Below are 16,163 nucleotides of genomic sequence, written 5' to 3'. Positions count from 1 at the left end.
GGAGGAGAATTGTCATCCCACAGAAGGACTTCAAATTTGACGATTCATCTTCACTGATTCTGCAGAAAGTACCCTGTTAACTTCTCAAGCACAACATCGCTAAGTGACGAAACACTTCAGTATCCAGTGAAAGAGAGGGGGGCTAAAGACTGCACAGCTAAAGGTATGAACAAACAAGAACTGCTTGATGATGAGGCAAAGAGGATTGAAGACTTGAGGATATTCTCACACTTCCACAAACCCAACAGGATGAACTACCCACCTGAGATACAAATGAACCGAACAACCAAACATTGTCATTCCCACTCAGAGGGTGCTGATGCAGAGCAAAGAGGTAGCCGACAGAGTGGCGAGCCAAAGAAATCGTGATCAGTCTCCTAATCAGCAAAAGAAGAGGCAGGGTCAAGGCCCCTCAGGAAACTGGAACTGCCTGTCATTAAGCAAAACACAGACAGTAACCTTAATGTGGGATCACAAAAAGGAAACACAATCTTCCGACAAATGACACATTCTTCAGAGGACAGCAATGGCTTCTATGATGATGATAATGAAAAAGATGAAGCAATGAAGCGAATGAGTAGAAAACAGATCAGGGAGGCAAGTAGAAATACTCTTTCCCGGAGCATGACAAATATTGGCAGGGTTGATAATTCCCAAGCAAAGCCCAGAGGGTTTCACAGGATAAAACAGAATCTGATAAAGGATGAATCCCTGGCATGTTACTCACTCAGCTCCTCTCTTAGTTCACTGAGCGATGCCGAGTTTGAGGATCAGAAATCAAAAGCCCAACAAATATGGTATAAAAACAGACACAACAAAACACTGAATATGGTGCAACAAGCAAAGCCTATGACCATCCACTGCCAATATGAAGAGCAAAGCTCACCGAGCTCTGTCAGCATGGATTCAGAGGATGACCTCCTACAGAAATGCATAACATCTGCCATGCCCAAGCAGAGAAGGAAGCTTGCTGCCAGAAAGAAGAAAGCAGAAAATATCCAAAAACAAAAACAGAAAGCCTCTGATGGTTGGAATATCGAAGAGGAAATGGATAGTGATGATACAGCATGGGATAAAGATTCAGACCTCAATAGTGTTGAATGGAGAGCCATACAGGAAGGTGCTAATTGTGTTGTCACTGGGCTGCAGGCATCAAAGTCTCAGGAACCATCCTCTGAGGAGACTGAATCCGTCCTGTCATTCATGTCAACGTCCAGCTTTACACCCAAAGAAAGGAAGTTTGCTAAAGATAAAAAGGCAAATAAACCTTTAGACTTTGCACAGCGCAAGCCAGTTCCAAACTTACCAGTGGTTTTCAGAGGAAGGACAGTGATCTATACACCGAAAAAAGAGACAGCTCCATCACAAAGACCTCCTCCCAGAAAAGTACCAACCAAGGCAGATGCTCCAAAGAATCCAAATCTTGCTCAGCACAGATCAAAGAGCCTTCACCGATTAGGCCACCCCCAGGATATAGAACTGTCTTTGCCAAAGAGGAGCTCTACTCCACCTCCAAGGATACCAAAAAGTTCATCCTCTGGATCGTCGCAAAGCTCTACACCATCCAAACAGTGGCAGAAGAAGATCACATCACCGACTCAGACAAATAAATCCATCCAGAAGAAGAATGCAACACCAGCCAGTAGCCCACCAGCTAGCAGTCCCCCTGAAAGAAAGGGACGTTCTCCTGTTGTGAATCAAAATGAAAAATCCCCGCCACCTAAAACTCAGAAGTCACCTGTCCGAATCCCTTTTATGCAAAATTCAGGCAGGCAACCCAGACCTCTGTCACCGCTGGTAACTAACCAAACAACCAGCAGACAAGCCAATCAGGTCAATGGAAAAGGGTTCTACCCGCCAATCGATTTGACCTGGTCAGGATGACTTCTGTCCACTCAAGTGGTGGTGAGTCTGATCGCAGTGGATTCTTGAGACAGCTGACTTTCATTAAGGAATCAAAGACTGTGCTGAGACGTGATGGATCTGCACGCAACTTATCTGGAACTCAAAATGGATCTCCTCGCAGATCAGTTCCTGGAGCTTCAGCTGTCTTCCTTTGCTCGTCACGCTGTCAGGAACTTAAGGCAGCTGTGCAAGCCCCAAGAAGGGTTCAAGTAAAAAGTCCAGGACAAGCACAGCAAGTTCAGAGGCCAGACCGTGGCCCTCAGAAGCAGAATACAGCCCTCTCTCGAGCGACCTCCAGTGAAAGGGATCTATCTGCAAGACGCCCAGCCAGGAGAACCAGTTCTGAAAGCCCCTGCAGGGTGGCTCAACGAAACGGGCCTAGCAGAGCGCCCGGGGCCAGGCAGCAACAAGACAAAGATAACTTTAAGCGTCACGCCTCATCACCAAGCATAAACATACTAAGCCGAGTGACCAGCCGTTCTTCCCTCCGCTCCTCTTCATCTGATTCGAGTGGAAGAGCAAAGAGCGAGGATGATACAAAGAAGAAAGGGCAGAGATCTGCATCTCGGCTGAATGACAGAGTCACCTGGAGGAGGATCAGGGATGAAGATGTACCTCAAATCTTGAAAAGCACTCTGCCAGCCAATGCATTACCTCTGGTGCCTTCTCCTGACGGGGAAAAGCCAAAGCCACCAGCTCTTCCAGGAAAACTGCCAACCATTCTACTTGCATCTCGCAAGACAAGTGACGCAACAGTCCAGACAGAAGATTTTGTGAATAACAAGATCAACTCGAGCACCTCTCCAACAGTCGAAACAGCTCCAGTGATCTCAGAGGAAGTGGCACGACTTGCACTCCTCCGAAAGATCAGTGCCACCTCCGGGAGTAACCTCCAGGATGGTGATTCAGATGCTTCCCTGAGGAGCCACAGCACTGTCTCCACAGGAACAACAGACAGCTATGTGGGCGGAGTTGTCCATTTCCGCCAAGGATCCCCCAGCAAGGCCGTCCGAGTCACCCCATTCAACTACATCCCCAGCCCCATGGCCTGCTGCCTGCAAGACACACAGAGCCAAGCACCCACAATCAATGAGAAATCAGGGGAAAAAAGTGAGTCATAGGACGTTAAGTGGATTACTGGACGACTCTGCTGTGTTCCTGAATGAAACTCAGCACTCAGGTGGACAAACGAGGAGTGTGCTGGTCCCTATACCTCGGATACTGACCCTTTACTTTCCCCATTGTCTGAGTTCAAGTTTTTTCTCTCTCTGAACAGTTGATCACAGCTTCCATCTCCCATTCATACAGGGTTGGATGTATGCATTGAGGACAGGTCTGACATGAACAGGCCTCCAATAACTTGTAGAGATGCGCTTCAGAGAAAAATCTCACATGAAAAGGAAGTGCATCTTTTTGTACTTTTTTTGTATTTGTAGAATAATCATTGCCTGGTAGAAATGTAGTGACAACATAAAGCAAAAGACAATGAACTTGATTTCAGCACATAAATCACCATCGGTCTCCTGGACAGAATCGATAAAAAGAACAATATTATGCAAACTTTTGAATGATAACTCAGCTGGACTTTTACCTAAAAAAGGTACAAACCGTGGCGGACTGTTGACAGACTTTCACAAAGGACACAAATACTCTGACATGTAAATTATTTTTTACATACAGTACATCAACGCTTTGAGCCTTTGCCTCACCACTCAACCGCATATGATACACTGTTAGCCTTTCCTGTTACATACAGAGCCCAGCGGGGAGGAGGGGTACATTTTTGGTAAAACATTCCTTCAAATTGAGGAACTGTTATTCCATTTGTCCTTGTCACCTTAACACTTCTGCTGTAAAGCATCAAGGTTTTAAACTGTTTAACTTTCATCTTGGACTGAAGTAAGTGGATGTACTCTGGGTTTGAGACACTGAAGCTACAGATAGATGCAAAAGTGAAAAGGAAAAGGGATAATTAAATGATTAAGAGGATGATTTCTTATATACAAGGACACAGCTTATAATTTGTGGAAACTGCTTATGTACAAGCTTCTAATTCATGGGTAGGAGTAGGCGATATGGAGAGTTCCATGACTTTATATGTAATTTTATGTGATTATTGTTATATATTTCTGCCAAATCAATTGAGGATATTTTAGTGGATAAAATAATCAGACAGTAATGGTTGTTTTTGCTGATCCAGCAGATTAAATATCTAACAACGTTTCATTTCATTGATGTAAAAATCATTTACAAAGCAGTTTTACACAGTAATTAGCAAAATTGCAGTTGCAATAGCCTAAACAAGCATAAATCTTATTGGAACACAACACTGTATTGTAATATCGCCTACTCCTACTTGCAGGAATGCAATGATATCTATACTTATCAGTCAGATTATAAATATAAGGGGATGATTTATCACAAGTTTTCACCCTGACACCTTCTGGACTCTGTTTCATTCACTGCTGCAGAAAATATTATAGCAAATTCTGTCATTTTCCAAACTATCAGCTGATTCTGGGTCACTTCACACTCTCCTGTACTCTCTGTCTTAACCAGTATTGTAAATAACATGCAGATATACAAAATCTTCAAAGCTTCCCGGTGGGCAAAAGAATCTCTGTGTTGCTCCCTGACAGCATGCTAATATACTCACTGACTGTATCACACACAGCTGTTAACATTGTGGACACTGGATGACGATGATGTTGTTGTTCAGTGGTAAAATACTTTCTAAAGCCCGGCGAGAGCATTACTAGCAAACTGTATTATTGTGCCGCAAAGACCTATAATGCTATAAACTGTCAGCGTAGATGAACAAAGCGACGACATGCCTCTGTTAATCGAATGCTCTGACATTATATTTGTGTTTGCTACTAGATTCAGGTACTGTTTGCTGTTGGGTATTTCCTGTCAGGAAATGATGGTCAGGCAGGTGTGTGTCCTTACAGAAGTTATCCTCTGGAAGTCTTTATAAACGTGTTAATATCTGCTTAACTGTGTTGCTGTAAAAGTAGTGATAGGTCGAGAAGAAGTCGAACATTAAGACGATGAATATTCTCTGTAGTTGTACCATCACTCCTCCATGTGTGCTCGGAGACTAAAGACAGCAGAGTTCTGGACAGAACGAAGATTATTCTTCACTGAGGGGCTGTTCACTGAGAAAAATAAGGTTTTGTATTTACTACTACCACCCTGTTGTATTTCCAAAGCATGTTTTGAATATAAATAAAACCCAAGTAGCTTCTGAATGCAAACCTTAAGTCCCGCTGACCATTTTAAGATATTAAAGTGACGCTCTGAACATAATCTTTGAGTATAAAGCACTGAGCTCAGTTTGTGAAATGATGAGTTCTAAAGCTGCTGGTTGTTGCTTCACAAACCAGAAAGGCTTTGGATGTATCTCTGAACGTCATTCCACAAACCTAAAATCTTTTGTCCCTTATTGAAGGGAGGTTTAAAAGGTGAATTTCTAAACTTTGCAGTCGAGCATTTAATACTCAGAAGACAGATTATTGTTGGAGAATCACTTTAACAGCCCCTTCAAGATTAAACGAGTGATGAAAACTGTGTGAATGAGACGAACAAGGAATTCAGCTCCATCAGAAGGTCCTGAGAGTTCGTCTACCATCACGGTCGGTGGCCTGGTTCACACCTGGCTGGAGATCAGTTTCCAAACTACTGCAGGTGGATTTCAACTCTGTCCTTTGGGTTAACTTTGCTCCAACTCACAGACTGAATGTTTAACTATCCTGAGTATTTCATAAAATCTGAACCTGCCTGTGAACGAGGCCACAGCTGCCTGATGGTGCCATGTGAAATAGGCAAAGCAACAGAGGTGTGTCATTATAAATGTTTTCATCCAATAAAAAGTGACGTGTTTCATTAAGACGTCGTGTTGACCTCTTCATACTGTGAACTGGGAGGCAGCGCTTTCAGCTATCACACTCCTCTACTGCAGAAACGTCTTCCTGTTTAGGTCCAGGAGGCAGAAACAGCCTCTGACCTTTGAGGAGTCGGCTTCTAACTTATTTTTGTTTAAAGCTTGTAGTCAGAGCTGGATCAGGTCCTGGTTCTGCTGCTTTAGGCCTAGACTGCCAGAGAGACTCCTCCTCCACCTGTATGTGTTCATATCCTGTAAATGCAGAATTACTAACTCAACATCTGTCTCCTGCAGATTTCTGTTCTCTCCTCTCTGCAGGTATTTCTGCCTCCTGAGCTGCAGAGTCTGGATCTGTGACGGTAAACCTCCTCCTGCCCCCGAGGTCCTGCTCCACAGCCCCTGATACTGGTCTTTGAGGTTTCTACCTGAGTAATGTTTGGTGTGAAACCACAGTGAAGAGACTGAAGACATCTTCAACATGGTGTTTTTATTTGTCCACTGACAGCTTGTAGAGTCAGAGCTAAGACATGATGCAGCTGAAGCAAAACTCCATCCATGCACGTTGAAAATGTTTTACAGAAAGTACCTGTTTTACGCTGCAGTCTGTAAATCGGCTCTTTGGTACGGTGGCCCTGAGAGCTCAACACACTGCAGCAAACAGTGACCTGCAGCTTCTGTTTTCTCACTTTGGAGCATTTTGTCTGAACGCCACACGTGTTGTTGAATTTGTGAATTTGTTATATTTGTCAGTGTTTTCCCATCATGCAGTGCGCTGAGCTCTCGATCGGCTGCAAATGAGCAAAACCACAAACAGACAAAGGTGAGATTTTCACTTTACTTTGTACCTGAACGCAGCATCAGAGCCTGTCAGTCACTTTAACATGATTGGAAATGTGTGTCCTCATCAGCAGCCACCCTCACACACACACACACACACACACACACACAAACACACACACACGCACGCACGCACACACACAGGTGAGGTCCCCGACACCCGGAGAGCTGGTTTGTCCTGATTCAGCTGAGGAACCAGGCGCTCTGCACCGAGGCCGTCTCCTGGACAGAGAAGAGTCTGGGACAGCCGGTGGTGTAGAGTCAGAGTGGTTGACCTTTGACCTCTGCCACGTCTCTATCCAGCTGTTCCCCCGCCGCCTTCAGCTCCTCCCTCTGTCGCAGCAGCCGACCTCGAGCCTCCTGCAGCTGCTCGTTCAGCTCCAGGAACCGACAACACTGCTGGAACTTCAGCTCCACATCCAAGTCTGAGGCCCGGGACGAGTCTGAGCAGAGAGACGGGACAGACAGACAGTCAGCTACAAGACAGACAGTCAGCTACAGGACAGACAGACAGACAGCTACAGGACAGACAGTCAGCGACAGGACAGACAGACGGTCAGCTACAGGACAGACAGTCAGCGACAGGACAGACAGACGGTCAGCTACAGGACAGACAGACGGTCAGATACAGGACAGACAGACAGACAGCTACAGGACAGACAGACAGACAGCTACAGGACAGACAGACGGTCAGCTACAGGACAGACAGACGGTCAGATACAGGACAGACAGACAGACGGTCAGCTACAGGACAGACAGACAGACGGTCAGCTACAGGACAGACAGACAGGTGGTAGGTGTGTGGCCTCACCTTGTCCAGTCTGTTCCAGGATGCTGAAGACCGGGTCATTGGGGGCGGCTCTGTTGATGTCCTCCAGGATCTGGTCCACGGTGGGGGGGTCGGGACGGCTGGGCAGCACCACCCGCTTCTTATTTTTGGAGCCGATATTCATCCTGCTGAGGACCCAGCTCCACCTCCTGCATCTGACACAAACCAACACCAGCCTCAGGTTTTTAACTCATTTAACAAATTCACTGTAGAAACAAACAGGAACCTAAAGAGACGGTGGCTGCAAGTCAAGTGGGTTAGTCCGGGTTTTCATCATTAATTATCTTTAATTACTATATTCAGTGTGTGCTCATTCAGCCTGCAGCTGCACAGGTAAACGCTCCTGACCTCTGTTCATTTATCTGTTAAATTAAGATTCAACTAGCTGAACATTCACTGAGTTTCTCTGCAATAAGAAGAAGTTTCATTTTGAATAAAGACTCGCTTTCTATAACTGAAGCCTAATGGAGGTTTGACTTTGTCCTCGCTGAGGGAAACGGTACCAACCAGCTAACTTCATCAGTCTGGACGCGGACATCTGCCGCAGCCCACTGAAATATTTCTGAGCCGAATTAAACAAAAAGTCCGTGACATCCATGAAAGGTCGTTGGTAAACATAAAAGAGTGAGTGCTGTTTGACGGTAAGCAGTTATATTTAGATTTTCCAAACTGTGCAACGCAGTTTGGTGTCGTGTATTAGCAGGGTTAGCTACAGTTGCTTGTCCCAGCTCACCGGTGTTTAGTCGTCTTCCTGAAAACCTTCCGTTCAGCGCATCTTCAGCCGAACTAACGGACATAGAAGGAGCAGAACCTGCTGAAAACACCGAGGACAGAAGACAACACACAGCTGCTGGGCGGACGTACTGCACGTTAACGTGTCCCGTGCCACGTCAGCACGTCGACGCACAGACGTCACGCCCTCATGAAACCACTTCTTCTTCTCTCGGGTTTAACGGCAGTTCTTCAGTGTTGCTTTACCGCCATCTTCTGTTTCGATGTTCCCTCAGCATCCAGTCATTTCGATTCTGAGCGTGCGCTGATTTGGCACTTGTGTATAACGGACTGTGCTTCCGGGTACTGGAGAAGACTCAACTCCACCAAAGAAGAAGAAAGTCCGCCATCAGACTGTGGAGTAAGTTTGACTCTTTCTTTCATTTGGCTCTTTTACTTTATTCTCGTTGTAGTTTCACAGTCAGTAGCTGTAGTTTAGTCTCCTGACTTCGTCCGGGGACACAGAACAGAAGCTTTACTGGAAAATAACTAAATAAAAATAAGTGACGCGGTGTCGTTTCCGGTCGGTAGCACGAACAGTCCAAAAAACTTTTCAGAAAGCTCTAAAGTTAAATTCCCGCTCACACTTTGAGCTGTAAGTGATCGTAGAAAGTCTGGAGCGACTTTAAATGGAGATTATCTAAACGTTTGTTTCCGTTAGGAGCGGCTGACCGTTACTGCGCAGTTTTAATTCGGTGGAAGTAGAGCGAAGCGAACTGCGGAGGCGAACCTGAGACGCGCGCGAACAGAGACGAAGTCGCGTCAGTTGAAGTAAATAAAGAATAAAAACTGGAGAGAAACGTAGTTTATCCAGAGTTTTCTGTGACTCCAGCAGCTACAGAGACAAGAGCGGGACAGAGGAAATAACAGAGCCACAGGTTTGAACACACAGAGGAAAATTAAGAGAAGAGGAGGAGGCGAACTGAAAGTGAAAGTATGAATCAGTCCAGACGCCATTTTGACTCCACAGCAGAAAGAAACAGGACGTGTGCAGGGTGAGTGATAATATCAGGTCTATAAATAATGATTGTTCACATTATTGATTCATCTGCTGAATGTTTGTGTTTAGACCGTCGTACTGTATTATAGATAAACCCCCAGTATAAAGTCACAGAGTCTCAGAGTCACATCTTCACATGTTGTTCCCTTTTTTATTTTCCTGGTTTCTTCGCTCTCACAGATAAATATGGAACATGTGATGTTTATGTGAAGTCTGAGCAGTTGTTGGGTTTAAACCACAGTCACAGTTTGTCTTTATGATGGATAGAAAATACTCATGGTTTTAATTCTACTAATGTCAAATAACTAAGATGGAGAAGTGACTGGGTTTATTAAACTGTGTGTGTGTCTCCAGTGTTACAGGTTTACCTCTCAGACCAGAGAAGATGAATGATTTGGAGGAAGAGGAGGACAGAGCAGAGTCTCCAGGATCCAGCTGTCTGTCTCTAAAGAGTGACTGGTCCAAAGATTTAAATCCTCCGGAACTCAGTAATGGACCTGGACCCTCAGACAGAAAGTAAGAGACAGTTTCTACAGTGAACTGACCTGAAGATGATTCAGTTTTCTAAAGTCGTTCTAGAACCTTTATTACAACACTGAGGGTTTTTTATCAGTCACTGATGTGTTTGTTGTTTGAGCACTAACAGCCTTATTTCCTCCACTACAGAGAATTTGATCACTGCTCTGAAACATTCTTGTTTTTCAAACAGTATTTGAAGTTCAGTATCAGAGGATTGTTGTGTTTGTGTCGTTTGCTTTCTAGACATCTGGCTGATGAGGCCAAGAAATACAGTCCCTTTTTTCTTCCAAGTTTGGGGCTAATGCACGACTAAGACATGCTTGAAATATCCTGTTTCTTTCAGGAGTTATCAATACGCATTACATACTGAAAAGAACCACCTGCAAAGCTGTCATTATTTTAAAAGGTCAAGGTTGATTCCACGCAGCTTTGGACTGCTTCAACTAAACTAAACATTTACTCTTTACATGTGTTGATATATGTAAAATATGTGTTGTTTCCACAGACGGAGAAAAAAGTCTCCAGGATCCAGCTGTCTGTCTCTGAAGAGTGACTGGTCCAAAGAGTTAAATCCTCCAGAGTTTAGTAATGGACCTGGACCCTCAGACACAAAGTAAGAGACAGTTTCTACTGTGAACTGACCTGAAGATGATTCAGTTTTCTAAAGTTGTTCTAGAACCTTTATTACAGCACTGAGGGTTTTTTATCAGTCACTGATGTGTTTGTTGTTTGAGCAACAACAACCTTATTTCCCTTCACTGCAGAGAATTTGATCACTGCTCTAATAATAATAATAATAATTCAAGCTGCAAGCAGCGTTGAACTGGCCCTCGCCCGTTGGGGGACCAGTGGGGGACCGTATGATGCGGTTCCGCGACTGCGTAAGTGCCAGACACAGAATGAATGAGTCAGATGCTATGGAGCCATTTTGCCACACCCATAAGCAACACCCATGTAGATGTGTTCAGGGCGGGACTCTTATCAAACACATCAAGTTTGGGGCAGATCAGGCAATTTTTGCATCAACTTCCTGTTTAATGGCGAAACATTGAACTTCGCCACAGCGCCACAGACACACCCTTTAACGGAAATTTTCAAAATTTTCACAATAAGTCATCATGAAGGCCTTAAGGCTTTTCTGACCAAGTCTGAAGTGGATCACATCAGCCTGATTTTAACAGAACGTTAAAGTCTAAAACGTGTCATTTCCTTTGTCCAATAGGTGGCGCTATAACTTTTTGTGAATACTGATGTGGGTGTGTTCATGTTAGGACCCTCATCATCACTGTGAAATTTGGGGCTGATTGAACAAAGTATGGCTGAGTAACAGCAACTTAAATGCAACTTCCTGTTTCATGGCGAGCCATGGAAATTTGAGGTGCCACCATGGCCATGCCCTTCAGTGTCAACAGAATCTTTTAATAACTTTTGATCACTTGAGAGTATCCTGACCAAGTTTGAGGTCGATATGATAAAATCTGTAGGAGGAGTTTGATCAAATACAACGTCTCCAAATGCCAAAAAAGGGCCAAAAATGAGCAAAATTTTCAAATTAAAATAAAAATGGCTGACTTCCTGTAGGTTTGAGGACATGCTGTCATGAGACTTTTTGGTGCGTCTCGGCATGTTACATCATGCCTCCGAATTTAGTTCACCTCAGACAAACTAAGCCCAATGGCAAGGGGGTTTTAAGCATGTCCAAGGGGGCGCTATGGAGCCATTTTACAGCGCCAATGAACGAGACCCCTCCGCCAGCTCTGATGCATGTGCAAAGTTTCATGAGTTTTTGAGCATGTTTAGGCCCTCAAAAATGTGATTTTAGCGTCACAAGAATAATTCTTACAATTACTTCGCACACTACTGCTCAGGCCCTAATTAAAGCTGCAAGCAGTGTTGAATGAGCCCTCGCACCCCTCGCCTGTCAGGGGACCTGCGGCCCCGGGGTCCCCACAGGTTGTACGATGCAGTTCTGCAACTGCGTCACCTACGGACACAGAATGAATGAGTCAGAAGTCTGTTGCTGCCTCCATCAGTTGCACATTTCCATACAGAGAATCTTTTGCATGTTCTAAAAGGTAAAGGTTGATTCCACACAGCTATGGACTGCTTCAACTAAACTAAACTAAACATTTGCTCTTTACATGTGTTGATATAAATAAATATGCGATGTTTCCACAGACGGAGAGCAGAGTCTCCAGGATCCAGTTGTCTGTCTCTAAAGAGTGACTGGTCCAAAGATTTAAATCCTCCGGAACTCAGTAATGGACCTGGACCCTCAGACAGAAAGTAAGAGACAGTTTCTACAGTGAACTGACCTGAAGATGATTCAGTTTTCTAAAGTTGTTCTAGAACCTTTATTACAACACTGAGGGTTTTTTATCAGTCACTGATGTGTTTGTTGTTTGAGCACTAACAGCCTTATTTCCTCCACTACAGAGAGTTTGATCACTGCTCTGAAACATTCTTGTTTTTCAAACAGTATTTGAAGTTCAGTATCAGAGGATTGTTGTGTTTGTGTCGTTTGCTTTCTAGACATCTGGCTGATGAGGCCAAGAAATACAGTCCCTTTTTTCTTCCAAGTTTGGGGCTAATGCACGACTAAGACATGTTTGAAATATCCTGTTTCTTTCAGGAGTTATCAATACGCATTACATACTGAAAAGAACCACCTGCAAAGCTGTCATTGTTTTAAAAGGTCAGGGTTGATTCCATACAGCTTTGGACTGCTTCAACTAAACTAAACATTTGCTCTTTACATGTGTTGATATATGTAAAATATGTGTTGTTTCCACAGACGGAGAAAAAAGTCTCCAGGATCCAGCTGTCTGTCTCTGAAGAGTGACTGGTCCAAAGAGTTAAATCCTCCAGAGTTTAGTAATGGACCTGGACCCTCAGACACAAAGTAAGAGACAGTTTCTACTGTGAACTGACCTGAAGATAATTCAGTTATTAGATATATTTGAAGGAAACAGAGGTCAGATTCATAAAATCTGGTATCTCCCAGACCCGCCCATTTTGATGTTGGCAACCAATCAGATCACAAATGACAGCCTGTGATTGTGACAGGTTATTTATATAAATAATTGTCTTCACAGAAAGAGGAAGAGGAGTGGTGTTTCTGTGGAGGAGCAGCTGTCCTGCTGTGATCTGTGTCAGGACGTCCTGAAGGATCCAGTCTCTACCAGCTGTGGACACTGGTTCTGCAGACAGTGCATCACCTCATACTGGGACCAGTCTGGTCCATCAGGAGACTCCTCCTGTCCCCAGTGTGGAAAAAGATCCAGAACAAGACCTGGACTGCAGACAGCCAGTCAGACCAGCACTTTGATTGTTTGTTGTCTTTCAGCAGATAGTGGTCTGCAGGAGGTTTTAGATGAACATAAGATCAGTCTGAGGAGGAGATGTGAACGTGTGACTGAAGGAACTGATGGAACAGGAAGTAGAACCCTCCTCAACAGGATCTACACTGAGCTCTACATCACAGAGGGACAGAGTGAAGAGGTTAATACCCAACATGAGGTGAGGCAGCTGGAGACAGCTTCCAAGAAGAAGACCCTCCATGACACTCCAATCAGGTGCCAGGACATCTTTAAAGCCTTACCTGACCAACAGAGACTCATCAGAGTGGTTCTGACCAACGGCGTCGCTGGTGTTGGAAAAACCTTCTCAGTGCAGAAGTTGACTCTGGACTGGGCAGAGGGCTTGGAAAACCAAGATGTCAGTCTGCTGGTTCTGCTTTCGTTCAGGGAGCTGAACCTGATCAGAGATGAGCAGTACAGTCTTCTCACGCTGCTCCATGTTTTCCATCCAACATTACAGAAGGTCACAGCAGAGAAGCTGGCTGTCTGTAAAGTTCTGTTCATCTTTGACGGCCTGGATGAAAGCAGACTTTCACTGGATTTCAACAGGAAGGTTGTGTCTGACGTCACACAGAAGTCATCAGTCAACGAGCTGCTGACAAACCTCATCCAGGGGAATCTGCTTCCCTCGGCTCTGGTCTGGATAACTTCCAGACCTGCAGCGGCCAATCAGATCCCTCCTTCATGTGTTGACAGGGTAACAGAAGTACGAGGCTTCACTGACCCACAGAAGGAGGAGTACTTCAGGAGGAGATCCAGTGATGAAGAGCTGTCCAACAGAACCATCTCACACATCAAGACCTCCAGGAGCCTCCACATCATGTGTCAAATCCCAGTCTTCTGCTGGATCACTGCTACAGTTCTGGAGCACATGTTGACTACAGAGCAGAGAGGAGAGCTGCCCAAGACCCTGACTGACCTGTACTCACACTTCCTGCTGGTTCAGACAAAGAGGAAGAAGAACAAGTACCATGAGGGACATGAGACGAGTCCACAGGAGCTGACGGAGGCTGACAGGGAAGTTCTTCTGAAGCTGGGGAGGCTGGCGTTTGAACAACTGGAGAAAGGAAACATCATGTTCTACCAAGAAGACCTGGAGCAGTGTGGTCTTGATGTGACAGAGGCCTCGGTGTACTCAGGAGTTTGTACAGAGATCTTCAAAAGAGAGAGTGTGATCTTCCAGAAAACAGTCTACTGCTTTGTTCATCTGAGCGTTCAGGAGTTTCTGGCTGCAGTCTACATGTTCCACTGTTTCACCAACAGGAAGACACAGGTACTGGAGGACTTCCTGGGAAACGACTGGTACAACACAAACCATAAACTGTCTCTGGATGACTTCCTGAGGAGAGCCATGGAGAAATCCCTTCAAAGTAAAAATGGCCTCCTGGACCTGTTTGTTCGCTTCCTTCATGGCCTCTCTCTGGAGTCCAACCAGAGACTCTTAGGAGGCCTGCTGGGTCAGACAGAGAACAGTCCAGAAATCATCCAGAGGACCATCAACAAGCTGAAGAAGATGAACATGTACAACACCTCTCCTGACAGAAGCATCAACATCTTCCACTGTCTGATGGAGATGAACGACCACTCAGTTCATCAGGAGATCCAAGAGTTCCTGAAGTCAGAGAACAGATCAAAGAAGAAACTCTCTGAGATCCAGTGCTCAGCTCTGGCCTACATGCTGCAGATGTCAGAGGAGGTTCTGGATGAGTTGGACCTGAACAAGTACAACACATCAAGGGAGGGACGACAGAGACTGATCCCAGCTATGAGGAACTGCAGAAAGGCTCGGTGAGTCCAGACATGATCATTACAATTATCAGTCAGTAGATTAGTAGTTTAGTTGTTCAGATCTACACAGTATTAAATTATAGTCTAATGTCTAACAGGATAAGATGATGAAGTGATGACATTTTCTATCCAAAAGGTCAAACAGCAGTCGCTGTGGTAACAACAAACACTTCTGGGCTAATGGTTAATGCTAAAACATGATGGAACAAGTAGAGAAAAGTCATCAAATGAGTGAAGTGACTCAGTAATTCAGTCTTCTTATACACACCAAAGGTCAATGTCCTGTTCTTCTGATGACATGATGTGAAAACCATGCAGCAAACAGAGATTCTATTGAATTGTTCTCTGAGCTGAACTCATCAGAAATGTTCTGGAGTCAGTTTAAAAACAGTGGACAATCTACATGTTTTTCTAAACAAGATGGCTTCATTCTGACTCTGGGATCAAATCACATGATGGAAACATAAAGGTGACGTCATTTTCCCTCCCTTCATCTGCAAAACAAAGATTCCCATTAAAAGTCTGCAGGTCTGAGAGAGAGTGATGAGAGTTATTGTTTCATGTCAAACACAATAAGATGAGATGAGCTGAACCACAGATGTGAAGAGCAGATGTTGATCATGTTGTGTTGTCATATACACTGAGTGTGTTTTCATTTCAAACTGTCTGATTTTATTCTGATTTTATATTTTCTCTAATCACAGACTTGATAACTGTAAACTCTCAGAGATTCACTGTGAAGTCGTGGCCTCAGCTCTGAAGTCCAACCCCTCCCATCTGACAGAACTGGACCTGAGTGGAAACAACCTGGAGGATTCAGGAGTGAAGATACTGTCCTCTGGACTGGAGAGTCCAAACTGTAGACTGCAGACTCTGAGGTCAGTTCACTGACTGGAGCTGTTTTTTCTCTATATTCAGTTCAAATCTTTAAAGTTTGAGTTTTTCATTGGTTGGTACATTTTAGTGATTTCTGTGTGAGGATTTAAAAATGAGCTGGTGAAGAGAAAAGACTCTCTGTTGTAATTAGTAGAAAAAGAAGAAGGTGAGACCAGTCACAGTGTTTGTGATTTAGAGCAGTAGAGAAGGTACAAGTTTGTTGAAATAAGAAAGTTGATGAAAATCAGATCTGCTCATTTGAACGTGACAAAAGCTGCATCTGTCTTCATCAAACAAATACTGCACCAAGGGCTGGGTGATAAAACGATAGTGAACATTATCACAATATAACTTTTCCTTGATATACATATAAGACATGTGATACAGCATCAACAG

At 44.4% G+C, this 16,163-nt stretch overlaps 2 protein-coding genes and 1 pseudogene across 18 annotated transcripts in view; 2 read left to right on the top strand and 1 right to left on the bottom strand.

Moving 5' to 3' along the window:
* Positions 1–8: 8 nt before the first annotated feature.
* On the top strand, positions 9–5,794 carry LOC108892947 (adenomatous polyposis coli protein 2-like; annotated as a pseudogene).
* A 462-nt stretch (positions 5,795–6,256) lies between these two features.
* LOC108892948 (UPF0449 protein C19orf25 homolog) lies at positions 6,257–8,349 on the bottom strand. 2 transcript variants are annotated; one of them, XM_018690733.2, is made up of 3 exons: positions 8,188–8,349; positions 7,437–7,609; positions 6,257–7,068 (listed from the first exon to the last, which is right to left on the bottom strand). In XM_018690733.2, exons 2-3 carry the CDS (start codon positions 7,576–7,578, stop codon positions 6,887–6,889), a joined length of 324 nt encoding a protein of 107 aa, XP_018546249.1. In that variant the 5' UTR covers positions 7,579–7,609; positions 8,188–8,349; the 3' UTR covers positions 6,257–6,886. The 2 variants fall into 2 exon arrangements, with proteins under 2 accessions (XP_018546249.1, XP_018546250.1); XM_018690734.2 differs by having other exon boundaries at positions 7,437–7,603; positions 8,188–8,335.
* An 84-nt stretch (positions 8,350–8,433) lies between these two features.
* The window catches only part of LOC108892946 (NLR family CARD domain-containing protein 3), a 29,488-nt gene continuing 21,758 nt past the window's right edge, over positions 8,434–16,163 (top strand). For 6 of the 16 annotated variants that reach the window (XM_018690731.2, XM_051068165.1, XM_051068169.1 and 3 more), the window contains exons 1-9: positions 8,452–8,586; positions 9,058–9,220; positions 9,580–9,741; positions 10,250–10,357; positions 11,923–12,030; positions 12,377–12,439; positions 12,539–12,646; positions 12,840–14,891; positions 15,596–15,769. In XM_018690731.2, the coding sequence (XP_018546247.2) occupies positions 9,162–9,220; positions 9,580–9,741; positions 10,250–10,357; positions 11,923–12,030; positions 12,377–12,439; positions 12,539–12,646; positions 12,840–14,891; positions 15,596–15,769 (2,834 nt within the window). In that variant the 5' untranslated portion in view covers positions 8,452–8,586; positions 9,058–9,161. Of the gene's footprint in view, positions 8,587–9,057; positions 9,221–9,579; positions 9,742–10,249; positions 10,358–11,922; positions 12,031–12,376; positions 12,440–12,538; positions 12,647–12,839; positions 14,892–15,595; positions 15,770–16,163 lie in introns of all 16 variants that reach the window. The other 10 variants (XM_051068157.1, XM_051068160.1, XM_051068161.1 and 7 more) reach the window with 10 other exon arrangements.

Source organism: Lates calcarifer, unplaced genomic scaffold (genome assembly GCF_001640805.2).
Source record: "Lates calcarifer isolate ASB-BC8 unplaced genomic scaffold, TLL_Latcal_v3 _unitig_2550_quiver_1272, whole genome shotgun sequence".
In the NCBI taxonomy this organism is placed as follows: Eukaryota; Metazoa; Chordata; class Actinopteri; family Centropomidae; genus Lates; species Lates calcarifer.
Note: the sequence above shows the minus strand (reverse complement) of the source record. Positions and strands in the feature narration are given on the sequence as shown.